This window comes from Hemicordylus capensis, chromosome 4, assembly GCF_027244095.1.
Source record: "Hemicordylus capensis ecotype Gifberg chromosome 4, rHemCap1.1.pri, whole genome shotgun sequence".
Lineage (NCBI taxonomy): Eukaryota > Metazoa > Chordata > Lepidosauria > Squamata > Cordylidae > Hemicordylus > Hemicordylus capensis.
In genome coordinates this window covers 87,141,912-87,169,380 of record NC_069660.1, presented here as the reverse complement: position 1 = coordinate 87,169,380, position 27,469 = coordinate 87,141,912, and the positions used below count along the sequence as shown (strand labels likewise).

The following is a 27,469-nucleotide window of genomic DNA, read 5'->3' as shown; positions in this document are numbered from 1 at the left end:
CCCTAAGGGGAATATCTTACAGTGCTCACACATGTAGGACCGGGTCTCACGAGCTGTGAGACCCGGTTTGGGGCTGTGAGCGGGAAGGGAGCCCTGGGTGGCTGGATCGGCCACCCACACAATTGCCGGCTCCGAGATGGAGCCGGCAGGGGCTGGGGAGCTCGGGGGCCGCACGAGCACGCAGGGCATACTGGGGAGACCCCCGAGCCGGGAGGCGGCTTTTCGCCTCCCAGTCGGGGGTCTACTCATGAGTAGCCCGGGTTTGCGGAGCACTCGCTCCGCAAACCCGGGCTAAGGGGCGGACTACAGGAGTGGGTTAGCCGCTCCAGAACCACCAGGCTCGGCTGCGAGCCTGGTGGTTCTGACGATCAGCAAAAATCGGGCTAGCGGAGGCTAGCCCAATTTTTGCTGATCGTCAGAATAGCCCCGTAGTCTCCCACTCAGATGCAAACCACGGCGGACCCTACTTGGCAAAGGGGACAACTCAGGCTTGCTACCCCAAGACCAGCTCTTCTGAGACAGCCATTTCTTTTTCTACGCATCACTTTTTCTTTTGTGTTTTCAGTAGTAATGAAGAACAGGTGTTCTCTCTTCATAATAGCATTTCAGATAGCTGAAGTTCATTATGTTCTTCAATGAGAACTGTTAATGAGTTGATGGAGACCTCAAACAGTGTGTGTATTTCACAAGTTGTCTTTCCTTTCTAGGAGCCAATGGATGTGGTGGAATTATTTGGATTAAAGGGAATTCAGCATACCCCCATCAGCATTAAAAATGCCAGAGTCTCCCAGGTGAGGGGCCTCTTTTTCTTCACCCCTAGGAGTCCTGTCTGTGCATCCATTGTTGCATCCATCCTTCCTGCTGCCTGTCTAGCTGAATTATGGACTGTCAGTAATCGGAGCCTGTACTAGTTTCCCTAAAAAAACAAAAAAACACACACACCACCACCACTACCACCATGCTTGGTAGCTGTGGAGCAGTGGTCTGCACAGTCCCTCTGGCTCAAGCATGCAAGTTCCAGCTTTCTAGGCCTCTCAGCTTGAGCCATCAACAGAGTGTGACCCAGGAAAGGCAAGACATATAAACACCTACTGCTATCGCTGAGTGGTCTTATGCCACTTTACCTTGAAGATTACCATTCTGAGTGGGGCCAGATGCATGAGGTGGGGATCGAGGAGTTGGTAGCAACTGCTGGTTTATCTAGTGAAAAAAGGACCAATTCTGAGAAATGCTCAAATTCTTTGTAACAGGAATCTTTTCCCTCCCTTCCTAGCACTACAAGGCCAGCTTGACTGCAACATTCAACTTGCATCCAGTATGTAGTGCTACCTTTTTTTCCTGCTTTTTTGCTTGGGTCTGGAGAAATCTTGCTTGTTAGTGCAATTACTGGGAAGCTGTTCTGGTAGATTATGCTAATCATTAATTACAGAGGCTACATAAAATATAGCAAGCAGAAACATAAATGAACAATTACACTGTCTTGTTTGAAAAGGTTTTGGAAACTCACAATGTTATGGTTCTGTAAAAACTGATATCCTTGTGTCTGGTTGGGACAGTATAGTTCTGAATTGAATTACCATCTTTGGTAGGCTCATCTGGTTCCTAAAACTGCCAGGCTGGATTGTTGCAAATTGAATCCTGACAAAGAGGCACCTTTTTAAAGTGGTGATTCTCTTTATTTAGCAGGGGGAGAGTAACTGGCCCTATCCACCCCCAGCACACTACTTCCAGTGACTGTTGCTGGTGTCTATCTTATGTCTCTTTTTAGATTGTGACCCCTTTGGGACAGGGATTCATCTTATTGATCTTATTTGTTATTTCTCTGTGTGAACTGCCCTGTGCCATTTTTGGAAGGGCGGTATAGAAATCGAAAGAATGAATAAATAAATAAAAGTGCGGTATTTGAATTCCACCACCATGTGGGTAGGAACACAGCCTCTAAATCCTGTTCCACATTGGGTTTGTTATTCACTTTCTCTTCTTTCCCTACCCCTTTCTAGGATGCCAAATTTGCTGTGGTGCTTGAAGAAGATTTGGACATCTCCATTGACTTTTTCAGGTATTAGCTGAAATCTAATTTAGGTATAGTCTAAAATCCATTGATCCCAAGTTTTGGGATCAATGTAAGTTTTGGGCGGTATAAAAATATGTTAATAAATAAAAATAAAATATAATTTTCCCTTGTCCACCACGAGCCATACCTGGATGCATGCTATGTTTTGACTGCTCAGTCTGATCAAATTCCATTTCTGGTTAAGAGCAGCCCTGCTGGATCAGGCCCATCTAGTCCAGCATCCTGTTTCACACAGTGACCCACCAGATGCATCTGAGAACCCACAGGCAATTCCAGATGTACTTGTGTATGCTGTATACACTCATACAGGTGTTGAACATAATCTGTGACTGGGGCTCATAACACCAATGGAAGGGGTGTGAGCAGGATTGGCTATGCAGTGGCAGATAAGGAGAATGGAGTATAAGAACTCTTTAGACCAGCCCATTAGAAGGAGTTCCAAAGGGCAGGAAACTGGATTGAACCTCACGACCAAACTGAGAGTATATTTGGGTCATCCAGGCTGCCCACTTGACTTCATGCCTAGCCTCATTTTGGATCCATTCACTTGATTGAATGTGATCCTTGCTTGAATGACTTGCTGATGCTGATTCTGTTCCATGTGCTGTGCTCTTTCAAAGTATGCCCACCATCTTTAGGATGGTTGCTGACTGCAAAATCACTCTCATTAGCCTAACCAAGGTTGGCTTAAATGAGAAGCCATCCAACTGTGTCTTCTGTTGTTTAATTTAGCTTCCTAAGCCAGTCTCTCTACTTGCTGGAGGAAGATGACAGCTTGTACTGCATTTCTGCCTGGAATGACCAGGTGGGTATGGCCTGGTTTATGATGACCTTTTCCTACTCTCAGGCTGGCTCCTTGCTTTTCTGTCACCCCACCCCCACCCCTCGCGTGTCCATGTGCACATGCACACTCCTTCAGCGTTATCAAGCTGAAAGACTTCATGAAGTATGCCCTGTTGAAGGCCTCCCTAACCGTTTCTCTTTGGGCACTTAGGGCTATGAACACACCGCTGAGGATCCCTCACTCTTGTATCGTGTGGAGACCATGCCAGGCCTGGGCTGGGTGTTGAGGAAGACTCTCTACAAGGATGAGTTGGAGCCCAAATGGCCAACACCAGAAAAGGTCAGTGTCCACTCTGATGGCCTCTACTTGTGTACAAGGGCTGACCCTTCTGTGGCCCTTTATTCAACATTTGGCAACAATGATACCATTCAGGGGCTGGGAACACCACAGAGCAGTGGTTCTTAATGTGGGGTCCACCAGATGTTGCTGAACTACCCTACATTAAGAACACCTGCCATAGAGGATCTTCTTGCAGCAATAGGATGATGTGTACCCTAAAATTACCATTTAGAGATCTGCAGTTTTAAATTGACAAAGTTCAGATGAATACAGCCTCCACCATTCCACTGTATGTGATTAAGGCAGGAACTTGCCAAGAACACGTCCACCATTACATGGATGTGTGGCTGCGTTCTCGGCATGTCCTTTAATCATGTGCAAGGGGTGATCACCCAAATGGCCCCTCTACACATGCTGCAAAACCCTGATTAAACACATGAGTAAAAAGACGTGCAGAAAATGTGTCGACACATCCTTGAGTTACATGGAGCAGGCACATTCAAGCAAGGCTGCAGCCTTCTCACACGTAAAAGAATGTTGGGGGCAATATGCTAAAATCATTGTAAACCGCTTAGAGAGCTTCGGCTATAGAGCGGTATATAAATGTAAGTGCTAAAAGGGACGGCGGGCTGATGTTCATCTGGACCTGCCCACACATTTTAATTCATAAGGCACTGTGTATGCTATCACATTCCCAAAAATGTTCTATGGAAACAAAACTGAAAAATCAGGATTCAAGCAATCATAGAACATTTTCAAAAATCTTCAATAAAAGGAGCAGGAATGCGAAATGTTAACAAACGTCAATCTTCCAAAGTACAAGCTTGGCAGAAATTTTGCTGCATACTTTTGCACACCTATTGCCTCACATGTTGGTGGTATTAAGAATACTTAAATACCACTCTTCAACCAATGAATGATGTGTCTATCAGTGACCTGTTGCCAGTAGCATAACAGCTTTTTGTCAGTGCATTTTAAAACTTGGGTAAAAAACAAGAGATCCTGCATTTGAGGTTTCTATTGGATCTTTTTTCTTTTCTTTTTTGCTTCAGATTCTGGGAGAAGAGGTCCTATACGTGCTTCCTGGGAGTGGCAGGCCATAAAGTTGCCCTAAACTTAACTAAGTTTATCTTTACAGTGGCGTCTAATGCATCACTGTTTGTTGTCTCCCTTCAGCTCTGGGACTGGGATATGTGGATGCGAATGCCAGAGCAGCGGAAAGGGCGAGAATGCCTCATCCCTGATGTATCGCGCTCATACCACTTTGGCATTGTTGGCCTCAACATGAATGGCTACTTTCATGTAAGTGACCCATATTAACTCCCCTAGAGAGGTAGCAGGCACCAGCCCGTCAGCCTACTACCTTTTCCTTCTGGTTCCATTGTGGTCTCCACTTAAAAACATCCCCACCTCAACTTCTCATGGAGGTCATAATTTATTTATTTATTGAGACTTACTGAATGCAAAGGAAGATGAAAATGTTCAGCTACTCTTGCCTCCCTGCTTTCAGGAAAGTCTGCATTTTCCAACCAGCATTTAACCTTGTAGAAAGAAGCTGCCTATGTCTAATGGTAACTAGGCAAGAATTTAAAAGCCAGGATTACTAAATAAAACCTCCATGTACAAAGGCAATATACCTCTGAATACCAGATTCTGTGGAGAAACGGAGTAAGGCCATTACTTCTATGCTTGGCTTATAAGAACCCAGAGGAATCTGGGTAGCCACTGTATGAAATAGAGTACCATGGTCTGGATTAATAAACAACCGCCCTGAGCCAGCTCAGATGGGCGGTATAAAAATCGAATGAATGAATGAATGAATGAATGAATGAATGAATGAATACATTCATGTATTTTGTGCACTAGTTCTGACTTAATTTGTTCAATATGTGCTGCTTACCCCTAAAGATGGGCACACACAATGATAGCCATGTAGAGGCCACTGTAAATTTCTTCCCCTGGTGGCTGTCTCCATTGGCAGTTCATTCAGGTGTGGCTTTTGGAGCCTGTGTGGTCTAGTGCTCAAAGTGTTAGCTTTGGACCAGGGAATTCGGAATTCAGATCCCCACTCATTCATGGAAGTCTCACTGGGTGACTTTGGGCCATTACCATCAGCCTAACCTACCTCACACGTTTGTTAGGATAAAATGAGGCAGGAGATAAAACCATGTGCACTGCTTTGTACACTCTGGACAGGCAAGATTAAAATGTAATTTTTTTAAAAAATGCTCACCATGGGGAAGGGTTTTCTGCTCCATCACCCTGGTTGCTGGATCCATGTGCCTAAATCACAGATTCTCTCTAGTGAGTGCTCTAGGGGTAATTGGAAGCCTGGGTTGAATGTAGTGGCCCTATCCAAGCCCTGCACAGCATCCCTCCAGTGGCTGTTGCTGGTGTCTACGTTGTGTTTCTTTTTAGATTGTAAGCCCTTTGGGGACAGGGAGCATCTTATGTATTATTTATTTTTCTATGTAAACCTACTTTGAGAATTTTGTTGAAGAGCAGTATTTAAATATTCGTAGTAGTAGACGATAGAGATGACTGATCCCTTGTGATGGTTTTTATACTCTCCTCTCTTCTAGGAAGCCTACTTCAAAAAGCACAAGTTCAACACTGTCCCCAGTGTCCAACTTAAAAACGTGGAGAGGTAAGTGCAGCACCTGCAGACTGTGTAGAACCAACCGTTCATCCCAAGGGTCAGGATGGCTCCAGTCCCAGGATATGCCTTTCTCGTTTTTTCACCTCACCAGCTTGGATCTGCTCGCTTGGCCATACTAGAGACCCCAAAACATCAACATATAATAACACTTCCCTTGGGGGACCCTAACAGTCCTGGAGGGTGAATAGTGGCAGGAGGGCAGTATGTCAGTTTAGTAAGTAAATAATTGGAACATAACCCACTCTCTGACTTGCAAGCTGCATGTGTAAAACTACAGCATCTTAAACATCCCACTTTCATCTGAGAAAAACGTGTGTGTGAGTGTGCACGTGTGTGTACCCTCCCCCTCCCCCCCCTCAGGCCAACAGCCTCCTGCATCTGACTGAATAAATAACCTTGCGTACAAATAGCTGGAGACTGAGCCAAGCTTGGGCATGGAAATATGGGGAATGGAAAGATAAGCAAGCTCCTTGCAGAGCTAAATATATAGAGAAGGGGCTGTAGCTCAATGGGGGAGCCTGTGCTTTGCATGCAGAAGCTCCCAGGCTCGGTCCTTGCCATCTCCAGGTAGGGTGAGGAAACACCCCAAACCCTGGAGAGCCAGTGCTAGTCAGTATAGACTGTACTGAGCTAGATGGAGCAGTTGACTTGGCATGAAGCAGATTCCTGTGTTCCTTCCTGTGCACAGAGTTTGGAGAAATGTTGATCTTATAGCTGTTGCTGCAAGTAACATCCCTGCCCAGCCTCCTGCTATATGTATGGACACTTAATGGGCTAGAAGAGGCAAGGCTGGAAATAGTTGGAATTATATCTGCAAGCGTGGACAAGTCTGTAATTGAGCCCACAGCTCATCAGACTGACAGCTGTCATCTCTACACCATTCAAGTCAATCCAGCTAGTTGGGCTTTTCAAGACACCCATGCCATACTCCAAAGGACAAGATGTTGTTGGAAAGGGAGAAGCACCTGCTCTTCCATGGTTGCCAATTGGCAACCAGTTGGTTACATCTAGGCCTTTGACTCTTACAGTTTTAACGACCAGTATCTGCTTCCTCCATTAGTCCCAGTCTCTGCTTGGCAGGTGCTGCCATCCTCAGTGCAACTGTGGAGACTAGGAGAGAAGAGATAGTGGGATGGGATGATCCAATTGGGTTCCTCTATACAAGATGGTCTTTCTCTAGAGGTGTCACTAGGCTGGTGTTTTAATCATGGTCATTGATCACTTTCTGGATTACTATTCAAGTTGGACATTGGGACCAAGAGTGGGCTACCTTGCAGCGGACCCCTAAGACATGCACCTGTAAGATATAAAGTAGCCATCTCACTCCTTCCTATCTCACATGCTCTCTTTTCCCTCTATTCAGCTTAAAGAAAGATGCATATGAAACTGAAATTCATCACCTGCTCAGGTAACTTGTGTGTTGGTGATAACGCTCTGCAATATTCCATCCCTTAAGTGAGGAGGGGGAGGTAACTGTTTGGAAATGCAGAAGGCTGTGTCTGCTGTCATTGTGCTTATCACCAGGTTTGCTAGCAGACACTTTGCTGAATCTGCTATAGTTGTATTTTTTGGTCACTTGTGGAAAGAGTGGAGCCTTTGTTTTGCCACCTTGTGCATATGCCATAACATCAACAATGTAATAAAAAAGCTATCATTGGCCATGGCTTCAGACTGCTCTAGAGGTTTAATAGGGAAATCTAAATCATAAAAATTTGATCAGCAAGAGGATTTTCTTAGCAGATATTGTTTTAGAAGTATACAAAACTTTGGAACTGAAACTATTAAATGCTAGAAACTTCTCATGTAAAACTTTCTAGGGAGTTCAAAAACCATCTTTAGAACCATATCATTTTTCTCTCTCATACTACAAAGCTTGAACAGAACATAGTTTTGTGTGGGCAAATAGAGTCCTTTTTAAAAAATGGTTGCTCTCTTATTTTTAGCAGGGGCAGAGGACCTATGCCTCTTCAGTCCCAGCACAGTGTCTTTCCAGTGGCTGTCACTGGTGTCACCCTTGTGTGTATTTTTAAGATTGTTAGCCTGTTTCAGACACGAAGCCATCTTTTACCCTTTTCAGTGTAAACAGATTTGAGTTGTTGTTGTTGAAGAAGAATATATATGGCTTATCCATCATCATCAAAATATTTGGGTCTTCCTGAAGGCTTCCAGGAAGATTCCTGCAGACTCTGTCTGTATGGTGTTACCAGTTTCTCTTATTGGGTTTTTACTGCAATAGACTAACACATAGGAAGCTGCCATATACTGACTCAGACCATCAGTCTATCTAGCTCAGTATTGTCTTCACAGACAGGCAGTGGCTTCTCCAAAGTTGTAGGCAGGAATCTCTGTCAGCCCTATCTTGGAGAAGCCAGGGAGGGAACTTGGAACCTTCTGCTCTTTCCAGCGTGACTCTATCCCCTAAGGGGAATATCTTACAGTGCTCACACATCAAGTCTCCCATTGATATTATTTTATTATGTATTTTATTTCTATACTGCCCTTCCAAAAATGGCTCAGAGAAATAATAAATAAATAAGATGGATCCTTGTCCCCAAAGGGATCACAATCTAAAAAGAAACATCAGATAGACACCAGCAACAGTCACTGGAGGTACTGTGCTGGGGGTGGGTAGGGCCAGTTACTCTCTCCCTGCTAAATAAAGAGAATCACCACATTAAAAGGTGCCTCTTTGCCAAGTTAGAAGTGCAACCAGGGCAGACCCTATTTAGCTAAGGGGACAAGGCATGCTTGCTACCATAAGACCAATTATCTTCCTGTGATGAACACAGCTCTCTAAAAAACAAAAAATTAGCAAAACTTAATTTTTGAGGCACTTAAATGGCCACAGACCTCTGAAACCACTTGGGATTTCTTGAGTGTGTGTGTGCGCACACGTGCATGCGCACGCTCACTCCCTAACTTGAATCCATCATTTTCGTGTTTACTCCTGTCTTTTTATCCTCCTCCAGTGAGGCAGAAGTTCTCGATCACCGCAAGAACCCCTGCGAGGATTCCTTTGTGCCGGACACTGAAGGAAAGATCTATGTGATGTACATCAAAATGGAGCAGGAAGCAGATTTCACCACCTGGACTCAACTTGCCAAGGTAACTTCCAACCTTCCCTCCTACCCAGCCTGTGACATCACAGGCTGGGTAGAGACTACCTCATCAGTCTCTGCAATCTGATGGTGCAGAGAGACTGCATCATCAGATTGCTCTTATCCTAGCTGTACTTGAATTGAAAGCCAAGGTAGTAAGCTGTTCACAGAGGCAGCTCATCCTCTAGATTCTGGAGTTTTGTTACATAGTTGACTTGATCTTATTGACACCATTATAAACTGTTCCCTTACCCTGTCCTTAGTGCCTCCACATATGGGATTTGGATGTCCGTGGGAACCACAAGGGACTGTGGCGGCTCTTCCGGAAGAAGAACCATTTCTTAGTAGTAGGAGTCCCTGCCTCACCATACTCGTAAGTGTGCATTAGTGTCGTTGCGAACCAAACCATCCCCTGGGACTGTGTAGAGCTTGCCTGTTCCCTGTTGGGTCATCTTGCTGCCTGACTGCTTAGTTGGGGCACTTTCTCTCCTAATGTTACTCCAGTGTTTCCTCAGCTAGCTTTCTTCATCCCATCAAATTGGTGTGATTGTTCAGAAGGAATCCATGGAGAAATGTCTCCAAGTAACACAGTCTTTCAGTCTACTGTCAAATCCTCTCTACTGCCACCTGGTGCCTGCTTTATTTCTCATTAGCAAAGCAAAAGTTGCAGAGAACTTGGCAAGAGGCTCTTATGGCTCAATGCCGCAAGATATGATCCTTCATAAAGATCATTGGCAGTCCCTTAGCTGGGAAGTGGCTGTGTGCATTGAGAGCTAGATGTATGGAGACAGTTAAGCTAAAAAGGAAACGGCTGTGGGGACCGTTGACTCTGAGAGTCCGTTTGAAGAACAAAGTTGAGTCTTGCAAAATATGGCTGAGGACAGAGGAGGCAATTGCCAGAGGGCAAACTGCTGACCTGGCAATGAATGGGTGGGGAAGTGTGCCATCTCATGAAGCGGCTATGAAGGCCGAACTGTTTTCCAGGCAAATGGGTATTGTATTGTTGAAAAGCTATTTATCTATCGCTTTTCAGCAAATGTTCTCAAAGCAGTTTACGTAGGAAAATGAATAATAAACAAATGAAATAAGATGTTCCCTGTCTGCAGGGGCCTCACAATCTAAAAAGAAACATAAGATAGACACCAGCAACAGTCACTGGAGAGATGCTGTGCTGGGTTTGGATACGGACAGTTGTTCTCCCCCTGCTAAATATAAGAGAATCACCACTCAAAAAAGGTGCCTTTTTTGCTCAGTTAGCAGGGTCCTGAACTTTCGTGTGTGTGTATGTTTGTCTCGGGTCCCTGATCATTGGCTCCTCTCACTTCTCTCTAGATCCAAGAAACCTTCCTCAGTGACCCCGATCTACATGGAGCCTCAAGCCAAGGATGAGGCAGCAGGAGCTGTAGTGGCAGGAGCAGAGCAAACGTGAAGCAGGACCTGAGAGTGGTGCCCGTATCGCCTCTGCAATCTGCTGGGAAGAAGGGAGCAGGCACTTGCAGCTCTGCAGGATCTCGATGATGATTTTTCTGAAGACTTGGGAGTCGCAACGAGACACATGGGCTGCAGGACGTCCTCCTGTCCTGGAGCAGCTGCTGCCAAGCGTGGATCCAGTTGCCCTGGGAAAACCGCCTAGTATTTTTCTAAGCAGCTGCAACAATGCGATTGTCTCATTTTTAACACTGATGCTTTACTACCTGGCCATCCTTCCCCCCCCCCTCAAATTGGGAGTTGGACCAGAGGAGCTGTCTGACAGAGATGGGTTCCCTTTTAGGAGCTCCTTCTGCACCGCTGCTTCAGGATATGATTTTTATTTATTAACTGTGTATTGGGCAACATCCTTTTTTAAAAAAAAAGGCTGTTGTCCTGCTTGTGTTTCTGGAGTGTTCGAAGATTGCTTATGGGAATCTAATCCCCTGAAAGCACGTGGGGCGGGGGACCATCCTTCAGAGAGGAGAACCAAGTTGCCTCTGGGCTGGCTAATGGGCTACGGAGCAGACAGTTCACCTGCATGTGGGGAATGGTTTGGTGTCGGAGATGGAGGCTGCCCGCATCATCGGAATGGAGGACATAAACCACAATGAACGGCATGTATCAGTACTGTGGACGATCAATTCTGGATGCTTGGGCACAGAATTCCATTTCTCCCCTTTGGGACTTTAGAGGGGACAGGGTCTGTTTCAAGGTTCTGGCCTCTAGCTACCAAATTTAGGCAACTCTTCTTGACTCCAACTCTCACCAAGAGTTGGCTAGGAGCAGCATGCAGAGGCTGAGAATGTGGGGCTTGGGGCTGACATTGCTATGGTGTCACTGCAAGCACATGTTGTACAATCCCAAGAAAAAGAGCCAAGAGGCAGTGAAAGAGTAGGTGCAAAAAGTGCCTTGAGCGAGCAAGTGCTGGCCTAGAAGATGTCTGCCAGCTCATACAAGGTAGAGAAGGAATCTAACCAAACCTTAATTCTGCTTGTCCCTTCGGAACAAGCTTCCTAATACGCTTGAAAATAAACCAGGGACACAGTTGTCCCTCTGTTGGTCTACCGTGGAGATGAGCTGTGGCAGTAGCAGGCCACCTTCTTATGGGATATTGGTGGTACGTGCCTATTGGGCAAGCTCCTTCTTGTGGAGCTAATAGGAATTGGGTCCCTTCCTATTGATTTTTAGCCAGTCTTGTGGTTTTTGAGGTACAGCTTGCTGAAGCATGTTGCTTGAAGAGAAGATTTGGGAGTTGCCTTGTTTGCCATCAGGGAGGTGTTGATGGCTCTTGGGGAAAGAGTTGTGCTTTCCCCCCTGGATTCCAGATTTCTCCAATTAGAGGTGATGGAAAAGGGCAGCAATTCAGGGATAAAGAGGTAGAGATAGTTTCCTCTTCCACATCCTGTGCCTTATTTGGTGAGGAGAGACCTAAGATCTAGAATGTAACTTTCAGTAGATCAATTCATTAAACAACAAAAGGGAAGGGAGCATTGCCCAGTAAGGGACAGTCAGGTTCTAGTTTAGTACAAGACTGTCCTTCCTTTTGGTGGAGGGTGGGGCACTTCTCCTGTTTTCTCTTCCATTCCTCCTTCTCTCCCTCCTCAACCAGTTTCCAAACTAACTGGATACATAAGAGAGTTGATGCTATTTGAGGATGCCTGGGGTGACAAATGGGAGAGGGACTAGAAAGTGGAGCTAAACGACACAGTATTGCTGTAATTATAGCAATGTTTGAGCCAACAGCTGTGGCTCCCTTGAATAAGGTTCTGTCCTCACCCTCTCTGTTTCTGCATTGGGGGTCCCACTTGAATTGGGATTGTCTTGTTTCGTATCAGTTAGCTTGTCCTATATATATATATTCTTGCCCATACCAGAGCCCTAATGATTCCTGTGGCCAAGAAGGAGACTACAGGGTATTGTAGATGGCTTGGCTAAAGTTATTTATTTAGTACAGATCTGTATATAAGTTGTTTATTTACAGAGGCAGCCCAGGACCTGAGTCTATTCAATCTATTCTTTCTTCTGGTGGTGTTGATACAATAAATGGGGTCGCATGAGTGGATTCTTTGCCTGTTGAGATAATGGGGCTTGCATCCCTGCTACAGATATTGCCAGATGCTACATGGCCAAGTAAAACAGGCTGGTAATTCAGGTGAATGGAAACAGGAATATGAGTTTATGGTGGCCTTGCCTGTTAGACTTGAAGCACTTCTATTGATCAAAGAGTTGTCCTTCAGCTGCAAGATGAGTGTGGCCAGATGATGAGCAGAGCACACCTGGGTCTAAAGGGAGTGCTTGTGCTGCTTCTTCCCTGAGTGCTTAGTCAATTATTTGTCAACTGCATCATGTTTCATTGGTAAACTTGGCTATATGTGCTACTCCCTAAGCCATTTTCACCAAGAACAATAGAGATTAACTTTGAGCCACTTTATACATTCTGCAGAAGAATTTGCATTTGTCAAGTAAGCACTAAAATTCAGAGAAGGTACGTATTTCTGTAACCAGGAACTTGGGAAGAATAACTCACCTGGACTCAAATTTACACTCTTGTGAGTGAGTGTGCACCCTGTAAAGATGCATGGTGACCACTAAGATTGTTTGTGTTTCTGCTGATGCATGAAATGGCCCTAATTGTGAAAAGAATTTGCCGTTTTGTAGCAACATGGTATGGAACATGCTTTTGCTTGTTCGATTTTAAGTTGTTTGACTCTCTTAAGGAGTGGATCCTTTTGCAGGGAGGAGGGAGCAACTGCTCACCTTCAGTCTGTGAAGCCAACCATGGGAAATCATGCTCTGCAGAAACAGTTTCTGATTTGGAAACGTGAACAGATGTGGCTTTGAAGCCACCCAACTACTCGAGCCTTGTAGAGAGTTGGGCCTTCTGCACATTGGCTTTTTCAGAGGTAGCGAATTCGTGTTAACCACCCTGAGCATGGTTTCACTTACAGAAGTGGAGTCCTTATTGCAGATCCAGCCCTGAGATATCAAAATCCTTGATAGAAGGGAGGGATACCCTACTTCTGGGGAAGGACTTTGGAGCAATGAAAAGATGAGATTGTCTCTTTGCCTGGGACTAAGGGGCCCTGGTCTCCTAAAAGTTTGATAAGGAAGAGCACAGGCATCTTCCATACTCCCATGTGTGCACTGGTTGGTGCTAGGTACTTGATTGATTGATGGTGCTAGGTACTTGTTGCAGTAAGACAATTCTTGTCTTTCCTGTGTGCAAAGTCAGGTCATTTGATGTAGTAGTTTTGCTCCAAGAGGATGGTCAAAGACCAGAAAGGGCCCTGAATGTAGATAGTCTGAATGTAACAATGTTCTACTCTTGGTGTGCTGGCAGTGGTACCCATTCTTCCGTGTCTGACCAAATGCAACGCATTTATGGTGATGACAACAAGGATACCATGGAAACAACATCTTGTTTCAGAGGATTTGTGTATGCAAATGGCTTAACTTTTTTGTGAGGACTTGATTTGGTTGGATTTTTGTGTGTTTGGTTTCTGGGAAGGAAGTGGCTTATGGTAAGGATGGTATGGGGTGTGTCCTCTCCCAGTCAAGAAGAACAATTCAAACTTGCAGATAAGTCTAGAAAGCCTTATAAGCTCTGAAATTCCTGCCTGCCTTCCATATACTGATATGCCAATGGGCAGATAGAGCAGCTTTTCCAGAGAATTATTTGCTCTGAAATCAGTTGCTGCAGCCAAGTTTCAGCAAGGCAAGGGCCATTTGGGGGAGTAGGGGGTGGAATTGCGGGAAAATACATTTTTTCACACACACACACACACACACACACACACACACACACACATAGTTATTAATTCGGTTTTTCTTTTAGCTAGTTTTTGAGAACCCTTAAATTATTATTTTTTAGCAAAAATAGTTTTGTATGCTTCCCTGTAAAAGAAAAACAATTCTGGCTTGGAAGAGCTAACTCGGAATATTATAACTTTTTAGGCACAGTTCAGCTACATTTAAATCAATGAGAGTTTTGATTTTAATGGAAGGTATATTGTGTCCTGAAGCTACACTTCTGAAATAGACAAATGAGGGTTGTGCATTTAACAGGGACTGAATTCCAATAATACAGACATACCTTTTTTAAAAAATTCACTTGTCAGCTGCAGTCCTACTCATGTTTATTCTCAAATAAGTCCCATTGACTTCAGCAGGGACTTCCTTCTGAATAAACATACATAAGAGCAAATGTGAACACAACAAAATGGCTGATCTTCCATTCAGCCTTAAATTCCTGGCAAGGGGGTTGCCTCCGGCGCATGCACACACACACAGAATAAAATCTCTACTTCCCTTGCCAAACTTCACAAATTCTGCAAACTAAACAGAATGAATTCTAAAGAAAACCTTTGCTTCAGTTTTCAATAGAATTCAATAAAACCGCTACTGTTTACACAACTGCAGATCTTACATGTGATTTAAGATCTTGAGCAGCAGGTGGAGGCCATGGCGAGAGGTTCCTTTGCCCAGCTTTGGCTGGTCCACCAGTTGCAGCCCTATCTCGACCGGCAGGCCCTGGCAACGGTAACTCATGCTCTCGTCTGGATTAGTGTAATGTGCTCTACCTGGGATTGCCTTTGAAGCTTCAGTTGGTCCAAAATGCGGTGGACCGCCTGCTTATGGGCACTAGGAGATATGATAGTGTGACACCTCTATTGTGGTTGCTGCATTGGTTACCTATTTGCTTCCGGGTCCTATTTGCTGGTTCTCACCTTTAAAACCCTTCAGGGCTTAGCACCTGTTTACCTTCAGTATCGCCTCTCTTGGCCAGTTCTGTCCCATCATGTGAGATCTTCTCATGTTGCCTTCTTTTGGTCCCTGGTCTCAGAGAGGTCCGTAGTACTAGGGCCCATAGAAGGGCTTTCTCTGTTGCTGCCCCTTCACTTTGGAATTCTCTTCCCCCAGATTTGGTCTGCCACCTCCTTTTCAGCCTTTAAGATCTTATTGAAGATATTTCTTTTCTGCCAGGCGTTTACCCTTTAAATCTCTCTCTCTCTCTCTCTCTCTCTCTCTCTCTCTCTCTCTCTCTCTCTCTCTCTCAAAATCTTGGATGCTGTTCTTGCTTTGTATACCGCCCCGAGTCTGTGGATTGGGTGGTATATTAAAAAAAAAACCATAAATAAATAAGCATAATTCACAATATAATAAATATTCAAGATGATATTCAGAATAATCAAAAAGAATAGTATTTGAAAATTGAATATTTTAATACATCAATCACTCCTCCCTTTCTTACCTTGCTCCTCTGCAATGCCAGGTTGGTCCAAAATAAGCCTGAACTCATCCATGATTTGATTATGGATGAAGGGGCCGACCTGGTATGTATTACCGAGACTTGGTTGGGGGAGGCTAGTGGTCCAGTCTGATCCCAACTTCCCCCTCCAGGATATTCTGTAGAGGAGCAGGTGAGAGGAGGTGGAGTGGCTGTGGCCTATAAGGATAACATCTCCCTCACCAGGGTCCCTGTTAGGGTCTCAGACCATACTGAATGTGTGTACTTAAGTTTGGGGACCAGGGATAGATTGGGACTTCTGTTGGTGTACCGATTGCCCCACTGCACAACGGAATCCCTTACTGAGATCACGGACTTGGTCGCGGAACTCGCATTGGAGTCTCCCAGACTTTTGGTGCTGGGAGACTTCAGTGTGTGTTTTGGTACCAATTTGTCCAGGGCAGCTCAGCAATTCATAGCAGCCATGACAACTATGGGCCTATCCTAAGTGGTCTCTGGACTGATGCATATTGCAGGTCACATGCTTGATTTGGTCTTCTACTCTGATCAGGGTGGTGTTCCATGGGTGGGGACTCCTATGATCTCCCCGTTGTCATGGACGGACCACCATCTGGTTAAAGTTGGACTTACAACCACTTCCCACCTCCGCAGGGGCGAGGGGCCTATTAGAATGGTCCGCCCGAAGAGGTTATTGAATCCAGTAAGATTCCAAGAAGCCTTGGAGGGATTCAGTGTTGGCTTTGCTGGTGATCCTGTTGACGTCCTGGTTGAGAATTGGAACAACTTGCTCACCAGGGCAGTAGACACAATTGCTCCCAAGCATCCCCTCTGACTCGCTTCAAAATTGGCCCCTTGGTATACGGAAGATCTACGGCGCCTAAAGCGGCAAGGTAGGCGACTGGAGCACAAGTGGAGAAAGACTCAACTCGAATCTGATAGATTACAACATAGAGCACATTTAAAGATCTATGCTCAGGCAATACATGCAGCAGAGAAGCAGTTCTTTTCTGCCCGTATTGCCTCTGCGAGTTCACGTCCAGCGGAGTTGTTCAGGGTTGTGAGGGGACTAGTATCTGCCCCCCACCCCCGAACCAGAATTTGGAGTCATCAGTTACCCGCTGTGATGTGTTTAAAGAGTTTTTCACAGATAAAATCTCTCTGATTCAGTCCAACCTAGATGGAGACTCCACAATTAATTTGATGTCTGAACTGGAGATGTCCAACAACTCCTCTTATGTGATTCGACTGGATCGGTTTCAGTTTGTGACTCTTGAGAGGATGTGGACAAGCTGCTTGGATTGGTGAGGCCTACCACTTGTCCTCTTGACCCTTGTCCAACATGGCTTGTTCTATCTAGCAGGGAGGCTCTTGAAGGAGGCCTGGTAGAAATCATAAATGCGTCTCTGAGGGAGGGCGGGATGTCTCCTTCTCTTAAGGATGCAATCATTAGACCTCTTCTAAAGAAGCCAGCATTAGATCCCTCAGATTTGAGCAATTATAGGCCTGTTTCCAACCTCCCATAGTTGGGCAAGGTAATTGAGAAAGTGGTAGCCTTTCAGCTCAAAGTGGTCTTGGAGAAAACTGATTATCTAGACCCATTTCAAACTGGTTTTCGGGCGGGCTATGGGATGGAGACTGCCTGTGTCGTCCTGATGGATGATCTCCAGTTGGGAATTGACAGAGGAAAGTGTGACTCTGTTGGTCCTTTTGGATCTCTCGGCGGCTTTCAATACTATCGACCATAGTATCCTTCAGGAACATCTGAGAGTGTTGGGGGTGAGAGCACTGTTTTACAGTGGTTCCACTCCTACCTCTCAGACAGATTCCAGATGGTGTCGATTGGAGACTGTTGCTCTTCGAGATCTGAGCTTAACTATGGTGTCCCCCAAGGCTCCATACTTTCTCCAATGCTTTTTTAACACCTACATGAAACCGCTGGGAGAGATTATCAGGGGATATGGAGCTGGGTGTTAACAGTATGCTGATGACACCCAGATCTACTTCTCCATGTCAACTTCTTCAGGAGTTGGCATATCCTCCCTAAATGCCTGCCTGGAAGCAGTAATGGGCTGGATGAGAGAGAATAAACTGAAGCTGAATCCAGATAAGACGGAGGTACTTATTGTGCGAAGTCAGAACTCCAGAGACTATCTTGATATACTTGTTCAAGATGGGGTCACACTTCCCCAAAAGGAACAGGTTCGCAGTCTGGGAGTACTTCTGCATCCACACCTCTCCTTGGTTTCTCAGGTTGAGGAGGTGGCCAGGGGTGCTTTCTATCAGCTTCAGCTGATACGCCAGCTGCACCCGTTTCTCGAGATCAATGACCTCAAAACAGTGGTACATTTGTTGTTAACCTCCAGACTTGACTTCTGTAATGTGCTCTACATGGGGCCTGCCTTTGTACATAGTCCGAAAACTTCAGTTGGTTCAGAATGCGGCAGCCAGATTGGTCTCTGGGTCATCCGTTGTAATCCTTTGCTGATGGAGCTTCACTGCCTGCCAATTGGTTTCTGGGCAAAATACAAAGTGCTAGTTATATAAAATACAAAGCCCTAAACGGATTAGGCCCTGGGTATTTAAGAGAGCATCTTCTTCACTGTGAGCCACACCGTCCACTGAGGTCATCTGAGGACCGTCTCCAGTTACTGCCAACTCATCTGGTGGCTACACAGAGACGGATCTTCTCAGTTACAGCCCCGAGATTGTGGAATGCACTCCCTGTTGAAATATGATCCTCCCCATCTCTGGCAATTTTTAAAAAAATCTGAAAACCCATCTTTTCACCCAAGCTTTCCCAGCTTTTAAAAATTGTCTGTTATTTTATGGTTGATTTTAAATTGGTGAATTGTTTTAACTTTTTATATATATTTTAATTGTTTTATGTTAACTGCCCAGAGACAAAAGTTTGGGCAGTATAGAAGTTTGATAGATAGATGAATAATATTTCAGACAAAATTTTCTGGCTGGCCACTACTGAAGGCAGAATATGAGACCAGATCTCCAATAAGGATCAATAATTCTTAGCTTTTCTTAACACTCTGGATTTGGTTTTTGTTTTGCCAGGGGAGGAGGAGTAACCTGTAAATAACTTGTTTCCTGAATAGCTGCTGATTTCAGACTTTGCCTAACTCTGTGGGGGTGCAGGGCTAAAAGGAAAATGCAGATAATTTAGGTGTTTAAAAAAATAGGATCATAAATTCCTCAAGAGTTCTATCTTGAGGCATCTAGCACTTTCCAGACCTACAGATACCCAGAACAGTGTGGAATCTTTGGATAATATCCATTTTGTTTGAAATATGCTTCTCCATGTAACTCAAACTACTGGTGACAATGCACAACTCCCGAATGTAAAGCTGTCACACCCTATGGTCTCTCAGTGGATTGGTGTACGTATGTAAGGCTCTCCAATGCCAGGTGGTTCAAACTGTTGTAACCGTACTCTTAAAAGCTGCCATGTGGAACAGACTTGTTTCTTGCTGTGTCTTTCTTTTCCACTTGGTATCTTACTTTCTCTCCCTTCTCCACCTACCCCCCTCTGGATTTCTTTTCCCCTTTCCTTTTCTGTAATTCCCCTTTAACACAGAATGATGTCATTTAATGGGCTGGGTGTTCCTGGGTCTTTGGCAGGCCTCTTCTTGCATGCAGCTGGGAAGGGAACTGGGGCTGCATGCAGGAGGGGTGGCTGCTTCTTGGAATCCAACTGTAAGTTTTTTGTTTTGTCCTTGGTTTGTTTTTCAAAAATAAAGGTGGCAAAACTTGTTACATTCCATGTCTTCCCTGCATTGTAATATCCTGCACTGTAAAGAAGATGCCAACTCCTGTAACTGCTCTGGAACACAATATGCTCTCCACCCATAAGCATCTTCAACATCACCCTAATCTAGTAAAATGTACCCTAGTTCACCTATGTGGGTCCTCAGCCTTGGGTCCCCAGGTAATGTTGGATTAAAACTCTCATCAGTTGCAGCCACAATTGCATCTGACATTGTGGCTGGAGATTATGGGAATTGTAGTCCAACATTGCCACCTTAAGTGGTGCAGCGGGGAAATGCTTGACTAACAAGCAGAAGGTTGCTGTTTTGAATCCCTGCTGGTACTATTTTGGGCAGCAGCGATATAGAAAGATGCTGAAAGGCATCCTCTCATACTGCGTGGGAGGAGGCAATGGTAAACCGCTCCTGTATGCTACCAAAGAAAACCACAGGGCTCTGTGGGAGGCAGGAGTCGAAATCGACTTGACGGCACATTACTTTAGTCCAACATCATCAAATATTTATATACTGCTTTTCAATAAACGTTTCCAAAACGGTTTACATAGTGAAATAACAAAGAAATATAATGGCTTCCAAAAATGGCTCAGAGAAATAATAAATAAGATGGATCCCTGTCCTCAAAGGGCTCACAATCTAAAAAGAAACATAAGATAGGCATCAGCAACAGTGACTGGAGGTACTGTGCTGGGGGTGGATAGGGCCAGTTACTCTCCCCCTACTAAATAAAGAGGAGAATCATGTTAAAAAGGTGCCTCTTTGCCCAGTTAGCAGGGGTTAACTTTCCCCATCAGCTGGGGATCCAAGGTTGGGGACACATAAACTACATTATTTGTGGCTGTCGATGGCTAAAGGATGCCACTCTTCTGACAGACAGATGCTTTCCTGTCCGGGGGTGGGGGATGGGGGGGTCGCAGGCAATGTTTGCTACTGTGATCGGCTGCAGGGCTGTTTGCAAGCTACTAGTAAGCATGTTCTTGAAGGTTAAGAGAGGTTACCCTTTTACCACTGGAACTGCTCTGTCACACTTGCAGTCAGGTTGTCTAACTTCAAATGAAGGTGTATCGCTAGCCTGTATTATATAGGCTTTGAAATACAGGCATAATGGCCTCATCCAAACATGGAACCATGGCTTAATCCTGGTACTGCACACAACCGCATACCCTTCATGCCTGAGGGGAGGAAGGTTTCTACTTCCTGTTCGGGTTTAGAATCCACAAGATGGAACTACAAGACTGAATCACAGTTTCATATCCTAGCTTGTTCCTAAACAATGCTTAAAACAAGCTGAGACTTACTGGGTTTAGACCTCAATAGAAATCTCAGGAACGTCTCACAGAACCAAATTCTGCATGACATCTGAACTGCACCAATGTAGGTGAGCTCTGGAGCATGGATCTTGGAAGTAGGAAACAAACCTCTGTCTTGGCCTCAGCTTAGTCATGGGCTTGACTCATGCTGCCACCAGAGGAAAACGAGACAGTGCAATCCTAAAGGTTTTGTTCATATAATTAACACCAGCCTTCTCGGTTATTGTTGCCAGGGACATCTCATGGGTTATCTTCCCCCCCCCCACTAGGTCCGAGACAGGATAGAATCTGATTGGAAGAAAAGATAGATACACGCCCACTCGGGGCTGAGGGGGATAACCCCGCCCCAGTTCTTTCTGTCCTCACCTAGCTCCAGATAACAGTTTTTTTCTCTCCATATATCTTTGCCTGTATGCTTAATTTTTCATCTGCTCTCTGTCGTTTCTTCATCTCCCTCAGTTTCTCCACTCTTGGTCTGTAAAAAAACAAAAACAAACAACAACAAAAACCTCTTTCAGCTATTCTCTTTGTGTTCCCCTCCCCCCTCCCTCCCTCTGCTGTATGGAGTGTGGTTTTAAGGGAAGAACAGTATTAGTGCCCAGGGGAATGCAGCAAGCCTGTTTTGGGCCGGGGTTTTAGTGGTGTGCATGGTCTGGAAGAAGCCTGGTCCGGCACTTGCGGGGGTGTCTCTTTAAGTGGGGGTGGTACCCCCCCCCCGCTGCTCTTCCTCCTCCGGCGCTGGTGCTTTTAAGAATCTTCTTGGGGCGGCAGAGTTCCTCCCTGCCGCTCCTGTCCCGTCGTTGTCCGTCAATGCTTTAAATGAAGAAGAGCTGGTGGAGCACAGGGGGAAGAGCGGCGGGGGGGGGAGTACTACCACCCCCCCTTAAAGAGACACCCTTCCAAACCGCTGGACCGCCGGAATTCCAGACCAGTCCAGCGGCTTTCCAAAAGGCCCCCGAACCATGCACACCACTATGGGGTTTTCCAAGGCCCTCGGAGCTCCCACCCCAACACGAGCCCCTTCCCCGGAAGCAGGCTCCGCCACCACCGTGACACTCCCCAACACCCCACTTGATTGAGCGGCCCCCGTTCAGCCGCCCGCTGCTGTGACGGCCGCCTTGGAGCCGCCCACACCGTTCGCCACTGGGTCCGCCCCGAGTCTCCTGCCTTCGGGCCGAGAAACTCGCTCTTCGGCGGCCCGGTGAGCATCCGAAAGAGGTGCCGGGCCTTCGCTCCTCCCGGAGATCGTCTTCTCATGGCTCCTGTGCGCCAATCCTCCTCCTCCTTCTGCCAAAATCAGGGCAATATCAGAGGCCCAGGAATGCTGCAGACGCAAGATGGCGGCCGCAGCAGCAAAAACGGCACGAAAAGAGGGCGAGGCGGCCATATTGGAAGAACCCGAGCAGTTTTTGGCGGGCTCTTCATCCAGGGAGACTTCATCCAGGGAAGTAGCCGGGGAGTCTAGAATGGCGGTCAGGGACCGGGGGGCCCCCACACCCGCAGTCTCCATGTCTATCCCAAAAACTGTTCCACCCGATTGGCAGGCCTGGTTTAAAAACGCAATAATTGATACAGTCTACCAGCTCAGGCCCGCTAAAAAAGATAGAAAATCTTCTCGAATGAGAAAAAGGGACCCATCCCCCTCTGATAGCAGCTCTTCTAGTGATTCTGCCAGTTCTCCTCCTAAAAAGGCCAAGGCCAAACAAAAACACCTTAAAGCGAAGAAGCTGCCTCCGCTTAGGAGTGGCCCGCATTCTTCCGATATATCTGGCCACGACTCTGGGGAACCCAAACCGCTGAACCCCAGGCCTCTGGGGAAACCTGGAACCACCCCCTCCCGTCCCTTAATATCTGTTGGGGAGGAGGGACCTACCAGAACCAGGGACTTACCCCGGGACCCGGAACTCCCTGACAGGGAGGAGGGGGAATGGTCAGGGGGAGAGGACAATGAAAATGCTTTTGTCTCTCAAAGACTTTTTGTAGCTGAGGATTTTACTCCTCTTATTACCAGAATCATAAAGGCCATAGGGCTTCACCAAAATGCGAACCCGGAAACTCCGGCTACTGAAAAAGGGGATTGGGTGTTTCCAAGGGCAAAGCCTAGAGACATTCTGTTGCCTTTACCAGATTTATTTGCTGAAGTAGTGAAACAGGAGTGGCAGACACCTGCAGCAAATAAAAAGCCTTTACCCATTTCTAACCGTTTTTATTCTTTTCAAAAGGAAGCCGCTGAACTGTTTAAGACGCCTTGCACAGATGCACCAATCATGCAACTGGTGTCAAATTCCCTCGTCCCACGGGACGGCGAGGTAACACTGAAGGACCCAGCTGACAAGAAAGCAGAGTCAGCGTTTAAGTGCACCCATGATAACTCTGCCCAGTCGACCAGAGCAGCAGCAGCAGCAGCATCTATGGCGGCAAGGGCCTCCCTGCTATGGTTGAACAATTTGCTAAACGATCCTTCCTCAGATACTATTAAGTTGAGGCAACAATTGGTCAAAATACAAAAAGCACAGGCTTTTATAGCAGACGCTACCTTGGACTCTATCAGGTACTCGCGAGTGGCTGCAGCGTCAGTCTTGGGGAGGAGACATCTGTGGCTAAAAAATTGGACAGTAGATAGCACCTCGAAGAGTAACCTTATGGCAGTTCCTTATGATGCTACAAAGCTTTTCGGGGAGGAAGCCCTAAAGGATGTACTTGTGGAGTCTAGCGATAAGCGCAAGACCATGCCCACAGCAGTGCGTAAATCTGACCAGCCACTTTTTAAGAAAAATTTTCAACAATTTCAGTCCTTTCGAGGTTTCCGGTCCTTTAGGGGCTGCGGTAGAGACAATAGATTACAAAGAGGCTCCTGGGGTTGCCAGCGTGCCTCTTACAGGGGTACAGGTAGTGACAGACAGACAGACCGACAGCCCAAGCCAAAAACACAGCAATGACTCAGACTTAGTTCAACTAGGAGGCCGTCTAACAAACTTCCTCCCCGCCTGGGTTCTTCTGTGACAGACAATTGGGTGCTGCAAGTCATCCAGACCGGTTACAGAATAGAACTGGACACCCCTCCCCCCCACAGGTGTCTACCAACCCCAAGATCCCGCTCTTGGCAAAAACACTCCAAGATGCTTCAAGCCATCCATTAGTCATGTGCACGGACCGGTTCGGAGGCCATTCTAAAGGTCTCCAGACCAGTCCGGACACGGGGTGGTTTTGGTTCGGGTGGGGGGTTCCAAAAGAGTACGGGGGGGCTTTACTTACCCCCTCAAGAATGCTGCTGTATTTCATTGAGTAAGCGGGCGGCATACCTCCCTGCCGCCCGCTTCATTCCCCTCCTCTCGGCGCGGCTGCTAATCCATTCCTTCTCCTTTTGAATGAATACTCAATCGGGCGGCAGGGTATCTCCCAGTCCCTGCCGCCCGGCTCTTCAATGCCCCCGGCTCGGCTGGCGGCCGCCCCCAGCACCCCCAAGACCCCTGCTGCCCCTTCTCTTCCCATACTCAAGGGGTCGGCAGGAGAACTCCCCTGCCGACCCCGTCGCCTTCCCCGGCTGGGCTGCAAATGGCTTCTAGGAAGCCTTTTGCGCGCCTGAGCAAAAGGCTTCCTAGAAGCCATTTGCAGCCCAGCCGGGGAAGCGGACGGCAGGGAGTTCTCCCACCGCTCGCTCTCTAAAGTTTAGTTTAAAGTTAAACTAAAGTTAAAGTTAAAGTTAGAGTTAAATCGGGTGGCAGACTGGCTCAGCAGAGAGGATCTCCATCCTGGGGTATGGTCTCTGGACCATCTGGTCTTCCAACAAATAACAAAGCGGATGGGCATGCCAGTAATAGACTTATTCACCACACCAAAGAACACGCAACTGGAAAAATTCATGACCAGATTTCCATGCAGGGAAGCGGTGGCAGTAGACGCTCTCTCAAGTCCATGGCCAAAGGGCCTGTTGTATGCCTACCTCCCAACGCCCTTGCTAGCCAGAGTCCTGCGGAGGGTACGTATATTGAAAGCGCAAATGATCCTCATAGCGCTGTTTTGGCCCAGAAGGCCATGGTTCTTGGAGCTCTTACACCTCGCAGTGGAACCACCGTGGGAACTCCTGGTCAACAGCCGTATCCTGTCTCAAGGGCCCGTGTTACACCCCAACCCAAGCTGCTTAAGGCTGACCTCCTGGAAACTGAGAGGGGTCTCCTGAACCAGTTCGGGTATTCACAAGGGGTTCTCCGTACTATGTTGGCATTGCGCAGACCATCTACCAACCGTATATACCAGTATACCTGGTGGGCTTTCCTGCGTTGGGCGGCACACCATTCCATCCCTAGGGGTGCGACCTCACTGAAACACCTTCTGCAATTCTTACAGGAAGGCCTGGAAAAGGGGTTGAGACCAAACACCTTAAAGCGCCAAGCGGCTTCGTTGATTGGTCTGGTCTCCAGAGGAACACGCTCTTCTTCCCAGTCCAATGCCCATCTTCAGAGGTTCCTAAGAGGAGCTACCTTGCTGTTCCCTCCGGTTGTTCACAGATTCCCGTCATGGAATTTACACTTGGTTCTGAAAGCTCTTCAGCACACTCCGTTTGAACCCATTTCAACTATTCCAATCAGGGTTTTGTCCTTTAAATTGGCCTTTTTGGTGGCGATTACGTCAGCCAGACGTATATCAGAGCTAAGAGCTTTATCGATTGGGAAATCTTTTTGCGTTTTCCAAAATGAGGCGGTTCGGCTGATCCCGGATCCCTTTGTGCGACCCAAGGTGTCATCAATTTTCCATCAATCACAAGATGTGTTCTTGCCGTCCTTTTGTCCTCATCCGCTCCATGAGAGGGAGAAGCTGTGGCATAAATTGGACGTCCGTAGGTGCCTAAAGAAATACCTTAGCAGAACTGCAGCCTTTCGTACCACGGACGCGCTGTTCATATCCTTTAACCCGCGTTCGATGGGGTCAGCGGTTACCTCTTCAACGATCGCCAGATGGATCCGAGCATGCATTGTGATGGCATATGAGGCTCAGCACATTACCCCGCCGTTGCATATCATGGCGCATTCCACCAGGGCAGCAGCCACATCCGCGGCTTTCTCCTCTAATGCTCCAGTGTAGGATATCTGCAGGGTGGCTACCTGGTCCACTCCATCAACGTTCACCAGGCATTACAAGATTGATTCCCATGCCACCATCCAGGTGGCTTTCGGCAGGAGGGTCCTCCAGCAGGTCCTTCCTCAGGAATAGGCAGGGGTGCTCCTGCCCAGTTTCAGGCCAAGCTGTGGTATGTCCCATAAGATGTCCCTGGCAACAATAACCGAGAAAGAAGCATTGGTTTCACTTACCGTGAAGGCTTCTTCTGGTTCTTATTGCCAGGGACATTTCGACCCACCCAGTTTGGCACCTCCTGCCTCTTCCTGATCAAGTTTCCTGTTTTTTCTCCTCTGTGAAATCCTGTTTTTAAAAAAAGCGGGGGGGGGGGGGAGAACTGAAGAAAGGAGAGGATTGTTACAGACCAAATGTTTTGCTCAAGTTTTTTCTTGAGGGTATTGGTTTTTGCTATTGTACACTGTTACCTGTTTTTTACCTGTGGTGTCAGTCTCTCTGAGGCATCAGCTCGGCCAAAAGAACTGGGGTGGGGTTATCCCCCTCAGCCATCTTGAGGGTTATCCCCCTCATGAAGGTTATCCCCCTCATTTGTGGGTGTGTATCTATCTTTTCTTCCAATCAGATTCTGCCCTGTCTCGGAGCTAGTGGGGGGGGGGAATAACCCATGAGATGACCCTGGCAACAAGAACCAGAAGAAGCCTTCACGGTAAGTGAAACCAATGCTCCTTTCTCTGAGTGGTTAGGTCAGTTTACACAAGGTTCTGGCTTCCTTTGGAAATGATACATGCAATTATTTTGATGGTTGAGCCTGCCTGTACACCTATGGAAGCAACCAATTATTTGTCTCCTAGTAACTGAGATTGCCATCTTTCCCCTGCAAGACTCTATGCCTGTGACACGCAGAAATTCAGAAGGCAGAATTTTATTGCTGATGGCAACAAACTGCATTTGTTGGATACCAGGTATCCAACTATATACCAGGTATCTGCCTACTGAGATGATGCACAGACAGCAGGGATGCACAGTGTTACAGAGATGTAACTCTACAGCCCAGGGCTGCTGTGGACTCCTAAAGTAGTTCTGACACTGTTAAGAATGCATAGTAACACAAGCAGCTCTTCCAGTTTCTCCCATTTGCTGCTTACAGTACCACTTGTTCCTAACACTATTCCAGCAGTCTTCGGAATTCACAGCAGACCCGGGATGGCAGCACTACAGCTTTGTAGCACAGCATGATGTCAGCCAACATGTTCTACTGTGTCTTGTTTTTGTGAGCTGTCCCCAGCAGTATTGCATGGGAGGAGCGGGATATAAAGACTATAATTAATTAATGGTGTCTTCCGTAATGAAAAGGACAACACATCTTCCCATGACACAGGCATGGGATAAATAATGCCACTCCTGTGCAGGCCGTTCTGCCTGTTTTTCCCTAATGGCTCACAACCTAAGCTAAGGGCCAAGCTGCACATTACATTAAGTGCATAATTAGAACTGACTGACTTGGTTCCCCCCTCCCCACAGGAGCCATGGGGTGTAGGGGGGAGTTTTTCCCCTTTTGACTTTGCCATGGTTCCAGTCCAGATCTCTGCCCTCCAAACACAGTACAAGTATAGCTGCCATAGTCTGCATATAGTCCAGCCC

The 27,469-nt window shown here is 46.6% G+C and overlaps 1 protein-coding gene across 2 annotated transcripts in view; it reads left to right on the top strand.

Annotated features, from left to right (window-relative positions):
• POMGNT1 (protein O-linked mannose N-acetylglucosaminyltransferase 1 (beta 1,2-)) overlaps window positions 1-19,439 on the top strand; it is a 51,403-nt gene extending 31,964 nt beyond the window's left edge. For both annotated transcript variants that reach the window (XM_053244962.1, XM_053244963.1), the window contains 11 exons: window positions 708-791; window positions 1,274-1,315; window positions 2,001-2,059; window positions 2,807-2,879; window positions 3,069-3,197; window positions 4,374-4,499; window positions 5,780-5,844; window positions 7,220-7,264; window positions 8,826-8,961; window positions 9,218-9,327; window positions 10,287-19,439. In XM_053244962.1, the coding sequence (XP_053100937.1) occupies window positions 708-791; window positions 1,274-1,315; window positions 2,001-2,059; window positions 2,807-2,879; window positions 3,069-3,197; window positions 4,374-4,499; window positions 5,780-5,844; window positions 7,220-7,264; window positions 8,826-8,961; window positions 9,218-9,327; window positions 10,287-10,383 (966 nt within the window). In that variant the 3' untranslated portion in view covers window positions 10,384-19,439. The remainder of the gene's footprint in view (window positions 1-707; window positions 792-1,273; window positions 1,316-2,000; window positions 2,060-2,806; window positions 2,880-3,068; window positions 3,198-4,373; window positions 4,500-5,779; window positions 5,845-7,219; window positions 7,265-8,825; window positions 8,962-9,217; window positions 9,328-10,286) is intronic.
• Window positions 19,440-27,469: the final 8,030 nt, after the last annotated feature.